At 31.0% G+C, this 24,189-nt stretch overlaps 1 protein-coding gene across 1 annotated transcript; it reads right to left on the reverse strand.

The window, feature by feature from the left end:
- Positions 1-667: 667 nt before the first annotated feature.
- On the reverse strand, positions 668-4,963 carry LOC127276808 (odorant receptor 67c-like). The gene is made up of 4 exons (XM_051297463.1): positions 4,822-4,963; positions 4,137-4,446; positions 2,493-2,697; positions 668-718 (listed from the first exon to the last, which is right to left on the reverse strand). The coding sequence occupies exons 1-4, from the start codon at positions 4,961-4,963 to the stop codon at positions 668-670; spliced, it is 708 nt and encodes a 235-aa protein (XP_051153420.1).
- Between the last annotated feature and the right edge of the window lie 19,226 nt (positions 4,964-24,189).

A 24,189-nucleotide genomic window follows, 5' to 3' on the forward strand; every position in this document is an offset into this window, starting at 1 on the left:
TCAATTGCAAAACAAATTGTTGTCCCTGCATTGATGCTTGAGATGGTGATTCTCTACGATTATTCTCGCATTATCAATTAATATAATTAGTTGAATCCTTGATTTTCTAAGAGCAATAAGGATTGTTACTTTTAATGTAGCTCATTTTACAAATTATTCCTAATTTTTCTTATTATTATTATAATTTTGTTAAAAAATATATTTGAATTGGTTATAAAATTAAAAATTTTTTATTAAGTGCTTGTAGGAGGCAAAGCGAAATAAAACAGAGTGTATTTCAGTTTAGAAATAATCTTTATTCAAAGAGGGATGGTTCATGACTGACTGTCACTAGCCTTTTGCAAGGTTTATATAACTTTACACTGTAAAAAGAATGTACTAAAACAGTACCGATTTTAGGTATCAAAATAGAACCAAATGACAATTTAGTACCTGAAGTCGGTATTAAATTAATACATAAATAAAAATGAGGAAGGGGTTCTTTCATAGGTCTTTTTGGCAAACGATCCTTCAGGCAAATTACAGAAGTAAGAAAACAGTGTTTTATTACTTCTGGAAAGACCCAAAAAGCAAATGTAGAGAAATATGTATTTTTAATATAATAAATAAAATAGTTGTTCCCTACATGCTTAATTTTTCTACCGTTCATTTTTTAATTTTTACTCAACTATGTTGTTGATTGTATTAAATTAAACATGGAGAATGAGGCTTTCAAGACCTAAAAAAGAACATATAGATTATAAAGAATAATACTCTCTAAATTTAAATCAGTGAAAAAGTCATTGGTCTCAAATCAGTCGCTAAATTCTATCTATTTGAATCAGTAACATTTCACTGATTTTCAGTCAAAGTAATTGATTCTCCAGTGAAATGTCACTAACTGTCAGTGAAAACCACTGAATCAAATAGCTAGAATTTAGCGACTGATTTGAGACCAGTGACTTTTTCACTGATTCATATTGAGAGAGTAATAAAATATTAAAATGAACATATATCAAACATAATTTTACCTTAACAAAAGTGTTTATAGACATCGTGATGATTGATACACCATTTAATTCAATAGGCCTACTTGATCGTACCATTATCATGATCAATTCTTTTTTTGTTTTTTCCGATAACGTAATCCAATTCATACGATAAATTGTATCAGATACTGAAAAACTCTTAAAAACAAGTAACATTTAAGTGACTTTTATGCACTAAGAGAAACTATTTGTTGTGATTATCATTTCGTTAGTAAGAATATTGTTGCTAATTTATATTAGTTACTGTTACCATTTAGTTAGTCAGTCTAACCATTCCGTTAGTAAAGGGACTAATTAAATATAGATATTCCAACAAACTAATTAGTTAAACTAAATTAAATGAAACATTTTTTTTATAATATTTATTAATATAAAGATCCAAAATAATCACTTTTTAAGTAAAAACAATTGTTTCTTTAAAAAATGCAACAATAAATAATAAAAAAAATTCACTTTTTTTCTGCACCACCAAATGAATTGGTTTAAAGATCAAAATTTTTCTTATTTTTCAAGCTTTCATTCCGCACAAGAAAAATGACGTGATTCGAAATAGTAAACTCACAATTTATTAAACAATGTTTGTTTACTTTTTTATATTTTATTTATTGTGAAACGTTTGCTATAGTTGCGCTCGACGTTCGGAAGTTGTCGCTCTCGTTATTGATCAGAAGCGCATTACATTAGCTACAAAGCATGTTGTGTGAAAAGTGAAGGTTATGTTGTCATTGAACGAAACGTAAACTTTTCTGGTTATCACATTGAATGGGTTTTAATTACCTACTTTGCAGTAAAAAATCATAAAAAACATTTTTGAAGGATGAAAAACCTCATTTTTCACACATATTTTTTACTATACGCTAGTATAATGAGCTTCTGTTCAATAACGAGAGCGACATCTTCCTAACGTCGCGCGCAGCGATAGCAGACGTTTCACAGTAAGTAAAATACAAAAAAGTAAACAAACATTGTTTAATATGGTAAATTGTGAGTTAACTATTTCGAATCACGTCATTTTTCTTGTGCGATATGAAAGCTTGAAAAATAAGGCAAATTTTTATCATTAAACCAATTTATTTGGTGGTGCAGAAAAAAAGCTAATTTTTTTTTTTATTATATTTATTGTTGTATTTTTTAAAGAAACAATTGTTTTTACTTAAACAGTGATTATTTTGGATCTTTATATTAATAAATATTATAAAAAAAATGTTTCATTTAATTTGGAAAGGTTACTCCGAAAAGTGTTTAAAAAAACTCATGGAATGGTACTTATGCCAACTAATAAAAATAGTAACCACAACTAATGAATTAGGAGCAGTATAGTTTACTAACTAAAAATGGTAACCCCAACCAATCTTTTCTCTCAGTGCAGAATAGTTTTTTTTAATCGAAAAAGGTACTGTACATATATGTATACCAGCGGTTGTGTATATGTGTGAATATATATTAATTAACATATCAAATTACCTTTTGTATCATCAACTCTCCAAAAAAACAATACAGAAAAATCTGCATTAAGAAAATGTTTAATAGTATAAGCATTGTCCAGAATTTAAAGCTCATTATACTCAGTTTTGATAATTGATAAACGACGGTACATAAACTTATAGTAGAGCAAAAAAATTGCATAAAAACCATTAAACTAAATAGATCATTCAACTTTTTCTTCAGTCTATATGTATGATTTCCATTTAGATTTTAAGAAACATAATTTTTGAAAATATAAAATTTGTTAATGTTTAATAGAATAAACATTTTGTGACCGGGAATTAGTTATGTAAACATTCAAAGATCAGATTCAATGTTAAAAAAAAGAGTAAAAGATTCTTTTCTTTTTTTATAAACGACCAGTTTTTATGCTCTTAATTTTGAAAAATGTCACGGAAAAAAATTTAAGAATATATACATATATGGGAGATTCTCCGTGTAGTGTACAATTTGGTTCCTATTATTATAGAATTTTTTTTTCAATTAAAATTAAAATCACAGTATAAACTTTCAAGTATGATAGTCAAGAAATGAAATATCTGTAATGGGCCGGACAAATTGTTTATAATTTTTGTATATTTTAAATAAATTAAATGTAAACCCATCCATGTAATATAAAAAGCTATTGTGGTACTTAATAAAAATTTGCAATAACTTTTAATATTATAACAAACAAAATTTAAAAATAAAAAATATAATTTTGGAAATTTATATCATAATTTATATGGAAATTTATTGTAATTTATGCGGTAATCACATTTCTTGTTTTAAGGCCATAAACAGAAAAATTAAATACAATTTCAGATTTAAGCAAACGTTCTTAAATGTCAAAAAAAATATTGAAAATTACGTATAAATTATGAATTTAACATATTTATTACATGAAATGTGCTGTTATCAAATTTATTTGTTATAAATTTAACCCCTTAACAGAATCCAAAAAACAAATATCTTTGAATAAATTGACAAATATTTTAATCAAAGAAATTTGTGTTTTATTGTTTAAGGAGGTTCATCCCAAAATCGATTTTCTACAGATTTTTAAAAAATTTTTAAGATGTATTATTGACATCACTTTACATGTGTTGTTCAAATTTTATTGAATTTTACCGTATCATTTTCAAGATAAAAATTGATAAAGTTTGAAGTTTTACATGGGAACAGTGAAAAAACATGAAAAATGACCATGTTTTCATTAATTAAAAAAAAACGGTTCTACAGATTTTTTTAAAAAACTAATATGTTTTAAATTATGAGTTTTAACAGTTTTTACAAAAATATGAAATTTTTTTACCGTTTGGTTGTGAAGTAAATGTTAATCAAAATTAGCAACTTTTGAACTTATCCCATGTAAATAAAAAAAAGAAGAGGAGAAACGGCAACATAACCTCTAAATTGGCTAGTAGAGCTCAACTTTTATGGACTATAGCTGTCGGTTTTAAACTTACGGAAAACCCCTAATAGAATGAGTACCGCTTGAAGGGATGAACCTCCTTAAATATGATATTTTATTTTAGTGAAACTAAAATTTTTCTAAATAATAAATTAATTGACAACATTCTGAGTGTAATGGTACAATAAAAATGAATTTTTTATTTATTTCATCCTCTATTGGCTTAATACCTGTAAATATAAACATGATGCAAGACACACTTTTCCATAAGTTTAGATTCCTGTCGATAAGTGTCAATTTTGTCAGTGTCATTCAATTTTACTAAACGAGGAAGATTAACTAGACGATATTTGCATATCTCCAATTGTGCGCATATTTGTTGCATCATAATTGGAGCAACAATTTCAACTGCCGAATATATTGCAACTGATACACTAAGAAATATTGTTTGAAATAATCCGGTAATCCAAAACCGAAATTCAGAATTAACTTTGTACGGTATCCAAGTTCTAAAGATTACAACTCCCTTTGACAATGGTACTAGGATAAACAAAATTGAAGTAACACAGCAAGAAGTCACAAAAATTCGTGAATTCAATCTAAAGGGGAGGGGGGTAAAATATTTAATAGTATTTTATTGGATAAAGTTATTGGCGTAAAAAAAAGTAAAAAGTATTTATTTTTTCACCGACCTGTCATTTTCAAAAAATTTAATTTGTATCGACAATTCATGATTATTTTTTGGATTGCATATTGTGTCTAGAAACATATTTTTAAAGGCGACAAAATCATTACGATAAATTTTAATATAAGTCATTTTAAAACACAAAGTAGTTAAACCAGTAAAATAAATAATATTATCTATTAGTAAATCCGTATTATTAAAATTTAGACACATATTTACAAAAAATGTACTTGTGTGTAAGTACATTATAATTATTATAAAAATGCTATAAACATTATAAATGAGAATGGACAATTTTGATGTAAAAGATATCGGTCGCCAAATTCCTATATACTCCATTATTGTAAAAGCTAGTTCTCCAATAGGAAACATGGTTATTATAGCTTTTTACTAGATATTTAATATATTATATACTTAATGTTATAATTTTTCAACTTTATCACACATGTTTTAAAAACAATTGTAATTTTATAAATCTTGTGGTTTTTTCAATTGATTCTTTCGCCGTTAAACAGATCTATATATGACTTATTCAGTCTGTAGTGTAAAGAATTCTGCACGTGAATTTTGTCTATAGACGAAATAAGCGAAGCATATAGAGAATACTTAAAAATATGAATGCAATTTGTGGATATAATTACCCTGTAATTATACGATACTTGGACCGCGTGTTGATATTGATTAAAGATGTTTAAACATTAATTTCAAGTGTTCTTAAACTATAATAACAGTTGCTTTTTAAAACTGTCCCTTCAAGATGAATAATTAATTATTCGTATTCTCACAAAAAGCATGCATTTGATTTTAGTCGATCTGAAGACGCGAAAGAGTAGACACTTCTTTAACAGAGTATAAAATAAATTTACTTTTATGAATATATAGTAGTACAATCGTTTACTCTCTAAATCTGAATACTATAGCTAGTATATTTCAATGCATTTTCACGAAGAGAAATTTGATTTGAAATGTTGTTATTCAGTACTAGTAATTTAAATATCATTCCTAAAGTAAATCTACTTTTGCCACTGAAGGATGATAAAATCAAAAATGAATTATAAAAGGGGAAACAAGTAAATATTTTTAATTTTAAGAAACTTTTCAGCGGGATTTTTATTATATCTTTAAAATATTTAAACATCGAATCTCTTCAAAAATTAAATCCAAGTTTTTTTGCTTCCTCGTGGAGGAAGCTTTGTAGTCCCTTCGTTTATAAAAATTTTCAAAGTGGCGGAAACAAATTTTTTCTAACACATGCACCGAAAGTACACCATTTCTTACCTGTAAAGGAGGAGAACTGTATGCCTTTCCCGGCGAGCGGGAGGGAAAGTTACGTTCCCTCCCGCTGACATCACTGACAGGGAGGAAAAGTACTTTCCCTCCCTGTGACGTCACTAGCAGGGAGGGAATGTAACTTTCCCTCCCCGTAACGTCAATTTTTATTTCTGTTGTTTATAAAACATTAAGAAGAACAAGAACAGTATATTATTGAATTTACTGTCAAACTATCGATTCGAAATATCGAGTTTAAGTTTAATGTTGATATTTCGATATATCGAATCAAATTTAAAATCGATAATCACGTAAACAATAATGTACACTTTCTTCGCTTGGCGCCTCTGTACGTTTGTTGTCATATGTACTTTCAGTATGTGTGTTAGAAAAAATAGTATGTGCAACTCGGGAGGAAAATGATTTCCGTCTCGTGTATTTGCAGTTCTCGTCTTCTCTCGCAAACCCTCCCCTTCGGCTTGGGCACTTCCTACGTCTCGAACTGCAAACTGCACTCGCGGAAATCAACCATTTTCCTCCCTAGATGCATAATATACTATTTTTCTATATAGAAACATGTTACATGAGATCCTGATCAATTGTCCATGTGTATGTGTGTGTGTGTGGATCTCTTTTTTGTTTAGACGATAACTTTAACAGGTTTTAATGGATTTATATAAAATTTGGTAGGCTCATTTATCATATTAATTTCTCAAATCTGACCAAAGGATTTTTAAAAATACCCAAGAAACAAAATTTTATCGTCTTTTATCAAAAAATTTTTTTTCTAATCGAAAAAAATTTTAAATAGAAAAATTTAAGGTTATATATAATAAAATCGTATTCCTTACGTAAAGACAAATCGATTGGCATATATAAGGCATTTCATATGAGAATACGGGGTTACATGTCGGATTTTTCTCAAAATTCGGTAAATTGTAGTGATAGTGGTGCTAAATAAGTGTACAAATTTTGAATTTGAAATTTTTAATATTTTTCGAGATATTTACAATAACAAATTACAGCAATATTTTTTTGCTTTACATATAAATTTTTTCCTATTAAAAATAGAGAAAAATGTTGTAAATGTTTTTTACGCAGAAGATCTTAATCTTTTAGAAAAAAATTATTTTTTAAAAAAATTTAAATTCATAAACAATTTGTTTAAAAAATAAAATTAGTTTATAACTTTTAACCATGTTCTCCCTCATTTAGAAGAGCGAAAAAAATCATGAATATTGTTTAAGTCATAATAAATTGATAGTTAAATTTTTGAGATGGCATTATTTTTTGTTTTCGAGATATTAATTAATTAACTAACAAAAGTTAATAAAAATGAAATATTTTACGAACAAATAAATTTAGAGTTATTTTAAAAACACCATTAGAATGCTTATCAAAATCCGCATCCAACGAGACCTATCTGAACTATTTCGAATAAACGGGTATTAAATTAATAATTAATAATAAAATTTATTTGAATAATTAATAACATTTAAAGAAATAAAGATAAATCGTCAATTCTTTTTTTATTTAGAAGATCATCTAATTCTGTGTAAATAAAACCAGTATAAATAACATTTTTCAAATCTAAATTATTAACAGATGATTATTGAAAATTGAGGTTTCAGCACCCTACGACACAAGTTGGAGGGGGCTGCCTACCTACTCGGCATGGTATTTTTCAGTCTTTTTCTAAATAACATTTTATAATAAATTTTTTATTCTTGTGCAAGAAATTGCAATAAAATAGTCTGCCTAAGAAAAATTGAATTTTTTTGAAAATTTTTTTTGACGAAAAGCGCTTTTTTGTTGGTTATAGGTGTCTTCCTCTAATCGGATCTGGCTGTCAATTTTTTTCTACACTTTTAGGTGTATTTTGTGCAAGAAATTGCAATAAAATAGTCTGCCTAAGAAAAATTGAATTTTTTTGAAAATTTTTTTTTGACGAAAAGCGCTTTTTTGGTGATAATATGGGTCTTCCTCTACTCGGATCGGGCTGTCAATTTTTTTCTACACTTTTAGGTGTATTTTGTGCAAGAAAATGCAATAAAATCGTCTGCCTAAGAAAAATTAAATTTTTTTGGGAACTTTTTTTTAATTTTGGATTTATGTGTTGGATGACTTTTAGGTGGTAATAGGAGTCTTCCTCTACTCGGATCTGGCTGTCATTTTTTTTCTACACTTTTGAGTGTATTTTGTGCAAGAAATTGCAATAAAATAGTCTGCCTAAGAAAAATTAAATTTTTTTGAAAATTTTTTTTTGATGAAAATCGCTTTAATGGTCATAAAATTGGTGTTCCTCTACTCGTATTTGGCTGACAATTTTTTTCTACACTTTTAGGTGTACTTTGTGCAAGAAATTGCAATAAAATCGTCTGCCTAAGAAAAATTGAATTTTTTTGGGGACTTTTTTATGATTTTGGATTTATTGGTCGGATGAATTTTTGGTGGTAATAGGTGTCTTCCTCTACTCGTATTTGGCTGTCAATTTTTTTCTACACTTTTCGGTGTATTTTGTGCAAGAAAATGCAATAAAATCGTCTGCCGAAGAAAAATTGAATTTTTTTGGGGACTTTTTTATGATTTTGGATTTATGGGTCGGATGACTTTTTGGTGGTAATAGGTGTCTTCCTCTACTCGTATTTAGCTGACAATTTTTTTCTACACTTTTAGGTGTATTTTGTGCAAGAAATTGCAATAAAATCGTCTGCCTAAAAAAAATTGAATTTTTTTGGGGACTTTTTTATGATTTTGGATTTATGGGTCGGATGACTTTTTGGTGGTAATAGGTGTCTTCCTCTACTCGTATTTGGCTGTCAATTTTTTTCTACACTTTTAGGTGTATTTTGTGCAAGAAATTGCAATAAAATCGTCTGCCTAAGAAAAATTGAATTTTTTTGGGGACTTTTTTATGATTTTCAATTTATGGGTCGGATGACTTTTTGGTGATAATAGGTGTCTTCCTCTACTCGTATTTGGCTGTGAAATTTTTTCTACACTTTTAGGTGTATTTTGTGCAAGAAATTGCAATAAAATCGTCTGCCTAAGAAAAATTGAATTTTTTTGGGGACTTTTTTATGATTTTCAATTTATGGGTCGGATGACTTTTTGGTGGTAATAGGTGTCTTCCTCTACTCGTATTTGGCTGTGAAGTTTTTCTAAACTTTTAGGTGTATTTTGTGCAAGAAAATGCAATAAAATCATCTGCCGAAGAAAAATTGAATTTTTTTGGGGACTTTTTTATGATTTTGGATTTATGGGTCGGATGACTTTTTGGTGGTAATAGGTGTCTTCCTCTACTCGTATTTGGCTGTCAATTTTTTTCTACACTTTTAGGTGTATTTTGTGCAAGAAATTGCAATAAAATCGTCTGCCTAAGAAAAATTGAATTTTTTTGGGGACTTTTTTATGATTTTCCATTTATGGGTCGGATGACTTTTTGGTGGTAATAGGTGTCTTCCTCTACTCGTATTTGGCTGTCAATTTTTTTCTACACTTTTAGGTGTATTTTGTGCAAGAAATTGCAATAAAATCGTCTGCCTAAGAAAAATTGAATTTTTTTGGGGACTTTTTTATGATTTTCAATTTATGGGTCGGATGACTTTTTGGTGATAATAGGTGTCTTCCTCTACTCGTATTTGACTGTGAAATTTTTTCTACACTTTTAGGTGTATTTTGTGCAAGAAATTGCAATAAAATCGTCTGCCTAAGAAAAATTGAATTTTTTTGGGGACTTTTTTATGATTTTCAATTTATGGGTCGGATGACTTTTTGGTGATAATAGGTGTCTTCCTCTACTCGTATTTGGCTGTCAATTTTTTTCTACACTTTTCGGTGTATTTTGTGCAAGAAAATGCAATAAAATCGTCTGCCTAAGAAAAATTGAATTTTTTTGGGGACTTTTTTATGATTTTCGATTTATGGGTCGGATGACTTTTTGGTGGTAATAGGTGTCTTCCTCTACTCGTATTTGGCTGTCAATTTTTTTCTACACTTTTCGGTGTATTTTGTGCAAGAAAATGCAATAAAATCGTCTGCCTAAGAAAAATTGAATTTTTTTGGGGACTTTTTTATGATTTTGGATTTATGGGTTGGAAGACTTTTTGGTAGTAATAGGTGTCTTCCTCTACTCGTATTTAGCTGACAATTTTTTTCTACACTTTTAGGTGTATTTTGTGCAAGAAATTGCAATAAAATCGTCTGCCTAAGAAAAATTGAATTTTTTTGGGGACTTTTTTATGATTTTCCATTTATGGGTCGGATGACTTTTTGGTGGTAATAGGTGTCTTCCTCTACTCGTATTTGGCTGTCAATTTTTTTCTACACTTTTAGGTGTATTTTGTGCAAGAAATTGCAATAAAATCGTCTGCCTAAGAAAAATTGAATTTTTTTGGGGACTTTTTTATGATTTTCAATTTATGGGTCGGATGACTTTTTGGTGATAATAGGTGTCTTCCTCTACTCGTATTTGACTGTGAAATTTTTTCTACACTTTTAGGTGTATTTTGTGCAAGAAATTGCAATAAAATCGTCTGCCTAAGAAAAATTGAATTTTTTTGGGGACTTTTTTATGATTTTCAATTTATGGGTCGGATGACTTTTTGGTGATAATAGGTGTCTTCCTCTACTCGTATTTGGCTGTCAATTTTTTTCTACACTTTTCGGTGTATTTTGTGCAAGAAAATGCAATAAAATCGTCTGCCTAAGAAAAATTGAATTTTTTTGGGGACTTTTTTATGATTTTCGATTTATGGGTCGGATGACTTTTTGGTGGTAATAGGTGTCTTCCTCTACTCGTATTTGGCTGTCAATTTTTTTCTACACTTTTCGGTGTATTTTGTGCAAGAAAATGCAATAAAATCGTCTGCCTAAGAAAAATTGAATTTTTTTGGAGACTTTTTTATGATTTTGGATTTATGGGTCGGATGACTATTTGGTGGTAATAGGTGTCTTCCTCTACTCGTATTTGGCTGTCAATTTTTTTCTACACTTTTAGGTGTATTTTGTGCAAGAAATTGCAATAAAATCGTCTGCCTAAGAAAAATTGAATTTTTTTGGGGACTTTTTTATGATTTTCAATTTATGGGTCGGATGACTTTTTGGTGGTAATAGGTGTCTTCCTCTACTCGTATTTGGCTGTGAAGTTTTTCTAAACTTTTAGGTGTATTTTGTGCAAGAAAATGCAATAAAATCATCTGCCGAAGAAAAATTGAATTTTTTTGGGGACTTTTTTATGATTTTGGATTTATGGGTCGGATGACTTTTTGGTGGTAATAGGTGTCTTCCTCTACTCGTATTTGGCTGTCAATTTTTTTCTACACTTTTAGGTGTATTTTGTGCAAGAAATTGCAATAAAATCGTCTGCCTAAGAAAAATTGAATTTTTTTGGGGACTTTTTTATGATTTTCCATTTATGGGTCGGATGACTTTTTGGTGGTAATACGTGTCTTCCTCTACTCGTATTTGGCTGTCAATTTTTTTCTACACTTTTCGGTGTATTTTGTGCAAGAAAGTGCAATAAAATCGTCTGCCTAAGAAAAATTGAATTTTTTTGGGGACTTTTTTATGATTTTGGATTTATGGGTCGGAAGACTTTTTGGTAGTAATAGGTGTCTTCCTCTACTCGTATTTAGCTGACAATTTTTTTCTACACTTTTAGGTGTATTTTGTGCAAGAAATTGCAATAAAATCGTCTGCCTAAGAAAAATTGAATTTTTTTGGGAACTTTTTTATGATTTTGGATTTATGGGTCGGATGACTTTTTGGTGGTAATAGGTGTCTTCCTCTACCCGTATTTGGCTGTCAATTTTTTTTTACACTTTTAGGTGTATTTTGTGCAAGAAATTGCAATAAAATCGTCTGCCTAAGAAAAATTGAATTTTTTTGGGGACTTTTTTATGATTTTGGATTTATTGGTCGGATGAATTTTTGGTGGTAATAGGTGTCTTCCTCTACTCGTATTTGGCTGTCATTTTTTTTCTACACTTTTGGGTGTATTTTGTGCAAGAAATTGCAATAAAATCGTCTGCCTAAGAAAAATTGAATTTTTTTGGGGACTTTTTTATGATTTTCAATTTATGGGTCGGATGACTTTTTGGTGGTAATAGGTGTCTTCCTCTACTCGTATTTGGCTGTGAAGTTTTTCTAAACTTTTAGGTGTATTTTGTGCAAGAAAATGCAATAAAATCGTGTGCCTAAGAAAAATTGAATTTTTTTGGGGACTTTTTTATGATTTTGGATTTATGGGTCGGATGACTTTTTGGTGGTAATAGGTGTCTTCCTCTACTCGTATTTGGCTGTCAATTTTTTTCTACACTTTTCGGTGTATTTTGTGCAAGAAAATGCAATAAAATCGTCTGCCGAAGAAAAATTGAATTTTTTTGGGGACTTTTTTATGATTTTGGATTTATGGGTCGGATGACTTTTTGGTGGTAATAGGTGTCTTCCTCAACTCGTATTTAGCTGACAATTTTTTTCTACACTTTAAGGTGTATTTTGTGCAAGAAATTGCAATAAAATCGTCTGCCTAAAAAAAATTGAATTTTTTTGGGGACTTTTTTATGATTTTGGATTTATGGGTCGGATGACTTTTTGGTGGTAATAGGTGTCTTCCTCTACTCGTATTTGGCTGTCAATTTTTTTCTACACTTTTAGGTGTATTTTGTGCAAGAAATTGCAATAAAATCGTCTGCCTAAGAAAAATTGAATTTTTTTGGGGACTTTTTTATGATTTTCAATTTATGGGTCGGATGACTTTTTGGTGATAATAGGTGTCTTCCTCTACTCGTATTTGGCTGTGAAATTTTTTCTATACTTTTAGGTGTATTTTGTGCAAGAAATTGCAATAAAATCGTCTGCCTAAGAAAAATTGAATTTTTTTGGGGACTTTTTTATGATTTTCAATTTATGGGTCGGATGACTTTTTGGTGGTAATAGGTGTCTTCCTCTACTCGTATTTGTCTGTCAATTTTTTTCTACAGTTTTCGGTGTATTTTGTGCAAGAAAATGCAATAAAATCGTCTGCCTAAGAAAAATTGAATTTTTTTGGGGACTTTTTTATGATTTTGGATTTATGGGTCGGATGACTTTTTGGTGGTAATACGTGTCTTCCTCTACTCGTATTTGGCTGTCATTTTTTTTCTACACTTTTGGGTGTATTTTGTGCAAGAAATTGCAATAAAATCGTCTGCCTAAGAAAAATTGAATTTTTTTGGGGACTTTTTTATGATTTTCAATTTATGGGTCGGATGACTTTTTGGTGATAATAGGTGTCTTCCTCTACTCGTATTTGGCTGTGAAATTTTTTCTACACTTTTAGGTGTATTTTGTGCAAGAAATTGCAATAAAATCGTCTGCCTAAGAAAAATTGAATTTTTTTGGGGACTTTTTTATGATTTTCAATTTATGGGTCGGATGACTTTTTGGTGGTAATAGGTGTCTTCCTCTACTCGTATTTGGCTGTCAATTTTTTTCTACACTTTTAGGTGTATTTTGTGCAAGAAAATGCAATAAAATCGTCTGCCTAAGAAAAATTGAATTTTTTTGGGGACTTTTTTATGATTTTCAATTTATGGGTCGGATGACTTTTTGGTGGTAATAGGTGTCTTCCTCTACTCGTATTTGGCTGTCAATTTTTTTCTACACTTTTAGGTGTATTTTGTGCAAGAAAATGCAATAAAATCGTCTGCCTAAGAAAAATTGAATTTTTTTGGGGACTTTTTTATGATTTTCGATTTATGGGTCGGATGACTTTTTGGTGGTAATAGGTGTCTTCCTCTACTCGTATTTGGCTGTCAATTTTTTTCTACACTTTTCGGTGTATTTTGTGCAAGAAAATGCAATAAAATCGTCTGCCTAAGAAAAATTGAATTTTTTTGGAGACTTTTTTATGATTTTGGATTTATGGGTCGGATGACTTTTTGGTGGTAATAGGTGTCTTCCTCTACTCGTATTTGGCTGTCAATTTTTTTCTACACTTTTAGGTGTATTTTGTGCATGAAATTGCAATAAAATCGTCTGCCTAAGAAAAATTGAATTTTTTTGGGGACTTTTTTATGATTTTCAATTTATGGGTCGGATGACTTTTTGGTGGTAATAGGTGTCTTCCTCTACTCGTATTTGGCTGTGAAGTTTTTCTAAACTTTTAGGTGTATTTTGTGCAAGAAAATGCAATAAAATCATCTGCCGAAGAAAAATTGAATTTTTTTGGGGACTTTTTTATGATTTTGGATTTATGGGTCGGATGACTTTTTGGTGGTAATAGGTGTCTTCCTCTACTCGTATTTGGCTGTCAATTTTTTTCTACACTTTTAGGTGTATTTTGTGCAAGAAATTGCAATAAAATCGTCTGCCTAAGAAAAATTGAATTTTTTTGGGGACTTTTTTATGATTTTCCATTTATGGGTCGGATGACTTTTTGGTGGTAATACGTGTCTTCCTCTACTCGTATTTGGCTGTCAATTTTTTTCTACACTTTTCGGTGTATTTTGTGCAAGAAAATGCAATAAAATCGTCTGCCTAAGAAAAATTGAATTTTTTTGGGGACTTTTTTATGATTTTGGATTTATGGGTCGGAAGACTTTTTGATAGTAATAGGTGTCTTCCTCTACTCGTATTTAGCTGACAATTTTTTTCTACACTTTTAGGTGTATTTTGTGCAAGAAATTGCAATAAAATCGTCTGCCTAAGAAAAATTGAATTTTTTTGGGAACTTTTTTATGATTTTGGATTTATGGGTCGGATGACTTTTTGGTGGTAATAGGTGTCTTCCTCTACCCGTATTTGGCTGTCAATTTTTTTTTACACTTTTAGGTGTATTTTGTGCAAGAAATTGCAATAAAATCGTCTGCCTAAGAAAAATTGAATTTTTTTGGGGACTTTTTTATGATTTTCAATTTATGGGTCGGATTACTTTTTGGTGATAATAGGTGTCTTCCTCTACTCGTATTTGGCTGTGAAATTTTTTCTACACTTTTAGGTGTATTTTGTGCAAGAAATTGCAATAAAATCGTCTGCCTAAGAAAAATTTTTTTTTTTTGGGGACTTTTTTATGATTATCAATTTATGGGTCGGATGACTTTTTGGTGGTAATAGGTGTCTTCCTCTACTCGTATTTGTCTGTCAATTTTTTTCTACAGTTTTCGGTGTATTTTGTGCAAGAAAATGCAATAAAATCGTCTGCCTAAGAAAAATTAAATTTTTTTGGGGACTTTTTTATGATTTTCGATTTATGGGTCGGATGACTTTTTGGTGGTAATAGGTGTCTTCCTCTACTCGTATTTGGCTGTCAATTTTTTTCTACACTTTTCGGTGTATTTTGTGCAAGAAAATGCAATAAAATCGTCTGCCTAAGAAAAATTGAATTTTTTCGGGGACTTTTTTATGATTTTCAATTTATGGGTCGGATGACTTTTTGGTGATAATAGGTGTCCTCCTCTACTCGTATTTGGCTGTGAAATTTTTTCTACACTTTTAGGTGTATTTTGTGCAAGAAATTGCAATAAAATCGTCTGCCTAAGAAAAATTGAATTTTTTTGGGGACTTTTTTATGATTTTCAATTTATGGGTCGGATGACTTTTTGGTGGTAATAGGTGTCTTCCTCTACTCGTATTTGGCTGTCATTTTTTCTCTACACTTTTGGGTGTATTTTGTGCAAGAAATTGCAATAAAATCATCTGCCGAAGAAAAATTGAATTTTTTTGGGGACTTTTTTATGATTTTCCATTTATGGGTCGGATGACTTTTTGGTGGTAATACGTGTCTTCCTCTACTCGTATTTGGCTGTCAATTTTTTTCTACACTTTTTGGTGTATTTTGTGCAAGAAAATGCAATAAAATCGTCTGCCTAAGAAAAATTGAATTTTTTTGGGGACTTTTTTATGATTTAGGATTTATGGGTCGGATGACTTTTTGGTGGTAATAGGTGTCTTCCTCTACTCGTATTTGGCTGTCAATTTTTTTCTACACTTTTAGGTGTATTTTGTGCAAGAAATTGCAATAAAATCGTCTGCCTAAGAAAAATTGAATTTTTTCGGGGACTTTTTTATGATTTTCAATTTATGGGTCGGATGACTTTTTGGTGATATTAGGTGTCCTCCTCTACTCGTATTTGGCTGTGAAATTTTTTCTACACTTTTAGGTGTATTTTGTGCAAGAAATTGCAATAAAATCGTCTGCCTAAGAAAAATTGAATTTTTTTGGGAACTTTTTTATGATTTTGGATTTATGGGTCGGATGACTTTTTGGTGGTAATAGGTGTCTTCCTCTACTCGTATTTGGCTGTCAATTTTTTCTACACTTTTAGGTGTATTTTGTGCAAGAAATTGCAATAAAATCGTCTGCCTAAGAAAAATTGAATTTTTTTGGGGACTTTTTTATGATTTTCGATTTATGGGTCGGATGACTTTTTGGTGGTAATAGGTGTCTTCCTCTACTCACATTTGGCTGTCAATTTTTTTCTACACTTTTAGGTGTATTTTGTGCAAGAAATTGCAATAAAATAGTCTGCCTAAGAGAAATTGAATTTTTTTGGGAACTTTTTTATGATTTTGGATTTATGGGTCGGATGACTTTTTGGTGGTAATAGGTGTCTTCCTCTACTCGTATTTGGCTGTCAATTTTTTTCTACACTTTTCGGTGTATTTTGTGCAAGAAAATGCAATAAAATCGTCTGCCTAAGAAAAATTGAATTTTTTTGGGGTTTTTTTATGATTTTGGATTTATGGGTCGGATGACTTTTTGGTGGTAATAGGTGTCTTCCTCTACTCGTATTTGGCTGTCAATTTTTTTCTACACTTTTCGGTGTATTTTGTGCAAGAAAATGCAATAAAATCGTCTGCCTAAGTAAAATTGAATTTTTTTGGGAACTTTTTTATGATTTTGTATTTATGGGTCGGATGACTTTTTGGTGGTAATAGGTGTCTTCCTCTACTCGTATTTGGCTGTCAATTTTTTTCTACACTTTTCGGTGTATTTTGTGCAAGAAAATGCAATAAAATCGTCTGCCTAAGAAAAATTGAATTTTTTTGGGGACTTTTTAATGATTTTCGATTTATGGGTCGGATGACTTTTTGGTGGTAATAGGTGTCTTCCTCTACTCGTATTTGGCTGTCAATTTTTTTCTACACTTTTCGGTGTATTTTGTGCAAGAAATTGCAATAAAATCGTCTGCCTAAGAAAAATTGAATTTCTTTGGGGACTTTTTTATAATTTGGATTTATGGGTCGGATGACTTTTTGGTGGTAATAGGTGTCTTCCTCTACTCGTATTTGGCTGTCAATTTTTTTCTACACTTTTCGGTGTATTTTGTGCAAGAAAATGCAATAAAATCGTCTGCCTAAGAAAAATTGAATTTTTTTGGGGACTTTTTTATGATTTTCGATTTATGGGTCGGATGACTTTTTGGTGGTAATAGGTGTCTTCCTCTACTCGTATTTGGCTGTCAATTTTTTTTTACACTTTTAGGTGTATTTTGTGCAAGAAATTGCAATAAAATCGTCTGCCTAAGAAAAATTGAATTTTTTTGGGAACTTTTTTATGATTTTGGATTTATGGGTCGGATGACTTTTTGGTGGTAATAGGTGTCTTCCTCTACTCGTATTTGGCTGTCAATTTTTTTCTACACTTTTAGGTGTATTTTGTGCAAGAAATTGCAATAAAATCGTCTGCCTAAGAAAAATTGAATTTTTTTGGGGACTTTTTTATGATTTTCGATTTTTGGGTCGGATGACTTTTTGGTGGTAATAGGTGTCTTCCTCTACTCGTATTTGGCTGTCAATTTTTTTCTACACTTTTAGGTGTATTTTGTGCAAGAAATTGCAATAAAATCGTCTGCCTAAGAAAAATTGATTTTTTTTGGGGACTTTTTTATGATTTTCGATTTATGGGTCGGATGACTTTTTGGTGGTAATAGGTGTCTTCCTCTACTCGTATTTGGCTGTCAATTTTTTTCTACACTTTTCGGTGTATTTTGTGCAAGAAAATGCAATAAAATCGTCTGCCTAAGAAAAATTGAATTTTTTTGGGGACTTTTTTATGATTTTCGATTTATGGGTCGGATGACTTTTTGGTGGTAATAGGTGTCTTCCTCTACTCGTATTTGGCTGTCAATTTTTTTCTACACTTTTCGGTGTATTTTGTGCAAGAAAATGCAATAAAATCGTCTGCCTAAGAAAAATTGAATTTTTTTGGGGACTTTTTTATGATTTTGGATTTATGGGTCGGATGACTTTTTGGTGGTAATAGGTGTCTTCCTCTACTCGTATTTGGCTGTCATTTTTTTTCTACACTTTTGGTGTATTTTGTGCAAGAAATTGCAATAAAATCGTCTGCCTAAGAAAAATTGAATTTTTTTGGGGACTTTTTTATGATTTTGGATTTATGGGTCGGATGACTTTTTGGTGGTAATAGGTGTCTTCCTCTACTCGTATTTGGCTGTCAATTTTTTTCTACACTTTTCGGTGTATTTTGTGCAAGAAAATGCAATAAAATCGTCTGCCTAAGAAAAATTGAATTTTTTTGGGGACTTTTTTATGATTTTCGATTTATGGGTCGGATGACTTTTTGGTGGTAATAGGTGTCTTCCTCTACTCGTATTTGGCTGTCAATTTTTTTCTACACTTTTAGGTGTATTTTGTGCAAGAAATTGCAATAAAATCGTCTGCCTAAGAAAAATTGAATTTTTTTGGGGACTTTTTTATGATTTTGGATTTATGGGTCGGATGACTTTTTGGTGGTAATAGGTGTCTTCCTCTACTCGTATTTGGCTGTCAATTTTTTTCTACACTTTTAGGTGTATTTTGTGCAAGAAATTGCAATAAAATCGTCTGCCTAAGAAAAATTGAATTTTTTTGGGGACTTTTTTATGATTTTCGATTTATGGGTCGGATGACTTTTTGGTGGTAATAGGTGTCTTCCTCTACTCGTATTTGGCTGTCAATTTTTTTCTACACTTTTCGGTGTATTTTGTGCAAGAAAATGCAATAAAATCGTCTGCCTAAGAAAAATTGAATTTTTTTGGGGACTTTTTTATGATTTTGGATTTATGGGTCGGATGACTTTTTGGTGGTAATAGGTGTCTTCCTCTACTCGTATTTGGCTGTCAATTTTTTTCTACACTTTTAGGTGTATTTTGTGCAAGAAATTGCAATAAAATCGTCTGCCTAAGAAAAATTGAATTTTTTTGGGGACTTTTTTATGATTTTCGATTTATGGGTCGGATGACTTTTTGGTGGTAATAGGTGTCTTCCTCTACTCGTATTTGGCTGTCAATTTTTTTCTACACTTTTAGGTGTATTTTGTGCAAGAAATTGCAATAAAATCGTCTGCCTAAGAAAAATTGAATTTTTTTGGGAACTTTTTTATGATTTTGGATTTATGGGTCGGATGACTTTTTGGTGGTAATAGGTGTCTTCCTCTACTCGTATTTGGCTGTCAATTTTTTCTACACTTTTAGGTGTATTTTGTGCAAGAAATTGCAATAAAATCGTCTGCCTAAGAAAAATTGAATTTTTTTGGGGACTTTTTTATGATTTTCGATTTATGGGTCGGATGACTTTTTGGTGGTAATAGGTGTCTTCCTCTACTCGTATTTGGCTGTCAATTTTTTTCTACACTTTTAGGTGTATTTTGTGCAAGAAATTGCAATAAAATCGTCTGCCTAAGAAAAATTGAATTTTTTTGGGAACTTTTTTATGATTTTGGATTTATGGGTCGGATGACTTTTTGGTGGTAATAGGTGTCTTCCTCTACTCGTATTTGGCTGTCAATTTTTTTCTACACTTTTCGGTGTATTTTGTGCAAGAAAATGCAATAAAATCGTCTGCCTAAGAAAAATTGAATTTTTTTGGGGACTTTTTTATGATTTTGGATTTATGGGTCGGATGACTTTTTGGTGGTAATAGGTGTCTTCCTCTACTCGTATTTGGCTGTCAATTTTTTTCTACACTTTTCGGTGTATTTTGTGCAAGAAAATGCAATAAAATCGTCTGCCTAAGAAAAATTGAATTTTTTTGGGAACTTTTTTATGATTTTGTATTTATGGGTCGGATGACTTTTTGGTGGTAATAGGTGTCTTCCTCTACTCGTATTTGGCTGTCAATTTTTTTCTACACTTTTCGGTGTATTTTGTGCAAGAAAATGCAATAAAATCGTCTGCCTAAGAAAAATTGAATTTTTTTGGGGACTTTTTTATGATTTTCGATTTATGGGTCGGATGACTTTTTGGTGGTAATAGGTGTCTTCCTCTACTCGTATTTGGCTGTCAATTTTTTTCTACACTTTTCGGTGTATTTTGTGCAAGAAATTGCAATAAAATCGTCTGCCTAAGAAAAATTGAATTTTTTTGGGGACTTTTTTATGATTTTGGATTTATGGGTCGGATGACTTTTTGGTGGTAATAGGTGTCTTCCTCTACTCGTATTTGGCTGTCAATTTTTTTCTACACTTTTCGGTGTATTTTGTGCAAGAAAATGCAATAAAATCGTCTGCCTAAGAAAAATTGAATTTTTTTGGGGACTTTTTTATGATTTTCGATTTATGGGTCGGATGACTTTTTGGTGGTAATAGGTGTCTTCCTCTACTCGTATTTGGCTGTCAATTTTTTTTTACACTTTTAGGTGTATTTTGTGCAAGAAAATGCAATAAAATCGTCTGCCTAAGTAAAATTGAATTTTTTTGGGGACTTTTTTATGATTTAGGATTTATGGGTGGTAATAGGTGTCTTCCTCAACACGTATTTGGCTGTCAATTTTTTTTTTTACTTTTAGGTGTATTTTGTGCAAGAAATTGCAATAAAATCGTCTGCCTAAGAAAAATTGAATTTTTTTGGGAACTTTTTTATGATTTTGTATTTATGGGTCGGATGACTTTTTGGTGGTAATAGGTGTCTTCCTCTACTCGTATTTGGCTGTCAATTTTTTTCTACACTTTTCGGTGTATTTTGTGCAAGAAAATGCAATAAAATCGTCTGCCTAAGAAAAATTGAATTTTTTTGGGGACTTTTTTATGATTTTCGATTTATGGGTCGGATGACTTTTTGGTGGTAATAGGTGTCTTCCTCTACTCGTATTTGGCTGTCAATTTTTTTCTACACTTTTCGGTGTATTTTGTGCAAGAAATTGCAATAAAATCGTCTGCCTAAGAAAAATTGAATTTTTTTGGGGACTTTTTTATGATTTTCGATTTATGGGTCGGATGACTTTTTGGTGGTAATAGGTGTCTTCCTCTACTCGTATTTGGCTGTCAATTTTTTTCTACACTTTTCGGTGTATTTTGTGCAAGAAAATGCAATAAAATCGTCTGCCTAAGAAAAATTGAATTTTTTTGGGGACTTTTTTATGATTTTGGATTTATGGGTCGGATGACTTTTTGGTGGTAATAGGTGTCTTCCTCTACTCGTATTTGGCTGTCAATTTTTTTCTACACTTTTAGGTGTATTTTGTGCAAGAAATTGCAATAAAATCGTCTGCCTAAGAAAAATTGAATTTTTTTGGGAACTTTTTTATGATTTTGGATTTATGGGTCGGATGACTTTTTGGTGGTAATAGGTGTCTTCCTCTACTCGTATTTGGCTGTCAATTTTTTTCTACACTTTTAGGTGTATTTTGTGCAAGAAATTGCAATAAAATCGTCTGCCTAAGAAAAATTGAATTTTTTTGGGGACTTTTTTATGATTTTCGATTTATGGGTCGGATGACTTTTTGGTGGTAATAGGTGTCTTCCTCTACTCGTATTTGGCTGTCAATTTTTTTCTACACTTTTAGGTGTATTTTGTGCAAGAAATTGCAATAAAATCGTCTGCCTAAGAAAAATTGAATTTTTTTGGGGACTTTTTTATGATTTTCGATTTATGGGTCGGATGACTTTTTGGTGGTAATAGGTGTCTTCCTCTACTCGTATTTGGCTGTCAATTTTTTTCTACACTTTTCGGTGTATTTTGTGCAAGAAAATGCAATAAAATCGTCTGCCTAAGAAAAATTGAATTTTTTTGGGGACTTTTTTATGATTTTCGATTTATGGGTCGGATGACTTTTTGGTGGTAATAGGTGTCTTCCTCTACTCGTATTTGGCTGTCAATTTTTTTCTACACTTTTCGGTGTATTTTGTGCAAGAAAATGCAATAAAATCGTCTGCCTAAGAAAAATTGAATTTTTTTGGGGACTTTTTTATGATTTTGGATTTATGGGTCGGATGACTTTTTGGTGGTAATAGGTGTCTTCCTCTACTCGTATTTGGCTGTCAATTTTTTTCTACACTTTTAGGTGTATTTTGTGCAAGAAATTGCAATAAAATCGTCTGCCTAAGAAAAATTGAATTTTTTTGGGGACTTTTTTATGATTTTCGATTTATGGGTCGGATGACTTTTTGGTGGTAATAGGTGTCTTCCTCTACTCGTATTTGGCTGTCAATTTTTTTCTACACTTTTCGGTGTATTTTGTGCAAGAAATTGCAATAAAATCGTCTGCCTAAGAAAAATTGAATTTTTTTGGGGACTTTTTTATGATTTTCGATTTATGGGTCGGATGACTTTTTGGTGGTAATAGGTGTCTTCCTCTACTCGTATTTGGCTGTCAATTTTTTTCTACACTTTTCGGTGTATTTTGTGCAAGAAATTGCAATAAAATCGTCTGCCTAAGAAAAATTGAATTTTTTTGGGGACTTTTTTATGATTTTCGATTTATGGGTCGGATGACTTTTTGGTGGTAATAGGTGTCTTCCTCTACTCGTATTTGGCTGTCAATTTTTTTCTACACTTTTCGGTGTATTTTGTGCAAGAAAATGCAATAAAATCGTCTGCCTAAGAAAAATTGAATTTTTTTGGGGACTTTTTTATGATTTTCGATTTATGGGTCGGATGACTTTTTGGTGGTAATAGGTGTCTTCCTCTACTCGTATTTGGCTGTCAATTTTTTTCTACACTTTTCGGTGTATTTTGTGCAAGAAAATGCAATAAAATCGTCTGCCTAAGAAAAATTGAATTTTTTTGGGGACTTTTTTATGATTTTGGATTTATGGGTCGGATGACTTTTTGGTGGTAATAGGTGTCTTCCTCTACTCGTATTTGGCTGTCAATTTTTTTCTACACTTTTCGGTGTATTTTGTGCAAGAAATTGCAATAAAATCGTCTGCCTAAGAAAAATTGAATTTTTTTGGGGACTTTTTTATGATTTTCGATTTATGGGTCGGATGACTTTTTGGTGGTAATAGGTGTCTTCCTCTACTCGTATTTGGCTGTCAATTTTTTTCTACACTTTTCGGTGTATTTTGTGCAAGAAATTGCAATAAAATCGTCTGCCTAAGAAAAATTGAATTTTTTTGGGGACTTTTTTATGATTTTCGATTTATGGGTCGGATGACTTTTTGGTGGTAATAGGTGTCTTCCTCTACTCGTATTTGGCTGTCAATTTTTTTCTACACTTTTCGGTGTATTTTGTGCAAGAAATTGCAATAAAATCGTCTGCCTAAGAAAAATTGAATTTTTTTGGGGACTTTTTTATGATTTTGGATTTATGGGTCGGATGACTTTTTGGTGGTAATAGGTGTCTTCCTCTACTCGTATTTGGCTGTCAATTTTTTTCTACACTTTTCGGTGTATTTTGTGCAAGAAAATGCAATAAAATCGTCTGCCTAAGAAAAATTGAATTTTTTTGGGGACTTTTTTATGATTTTCGATTTATGGGTCGGATGACTTTTTGGTGGTAATAGGTGTCTTCCTCTACTCGTATTTGGCTGTCAATTTTTTTCTACACTTTTCGGTGTATTTTGTGCAAGAAATTGCAATAAAATCGTCTGCCTAAGAAAAATTGAATTTTTTTGGGGACTTTTTTATGATTTTCGATTTATGGGTCGGATGACTTTTTGGTGGTAATAGGTGTCTTCCTCTACTCGTATTTGGCTGTCAATTTTTTTCTACACTTTTCGGTGTATTTTGTGCAAGAAAATGCAATAAAATCGTCTGCCTAAGAAAAATTGAATTTTTTTGGGGACTTTTTTATGATTTTGGATTTATGGGTCGGATGACTTTTTGGTGGTAATAGGTGTCTTCCTCTACTCGTATTTGGCTGTCAATTTTTTTCTACACTTTTCGGTGTATTTTGTGCAAGAAATTGCAATAAAATCGTCTGCCTAAGAAAAATTGAATTTTTTTGGGGACTTTTTTATGATTTTGGATTTATGGGTCGGATGACTTTTTGGTGGTAATAGGTGTCTTCCTCTACTCGTATTTGGCTGTCAATTTTTTTCTACACTTTTCGGTGTATTTTGTGCAAGAAATTGCAATAAAATCGTCTGCCTAAGAAAAATTGAATTTTTTTGGGGACTTTTTTAT

Source organism: Leptopilina boulardi, unplaced genomic scaffold (genome assembly GCF_019393585.1).
Source record: "Leptopilina boulardi isolate dan_hultmark-lab unplaced genomic scaffold, ZJU_Lbou_2.1 LbouV2_154, whole genome shotgun sequence".
Lineage (NCBI taxonomy): Eukaryota > Metazoa > Arthropoda > Insecta > Hymenoptera > Figitidae > Leptopilina > Leptopilina boulardi.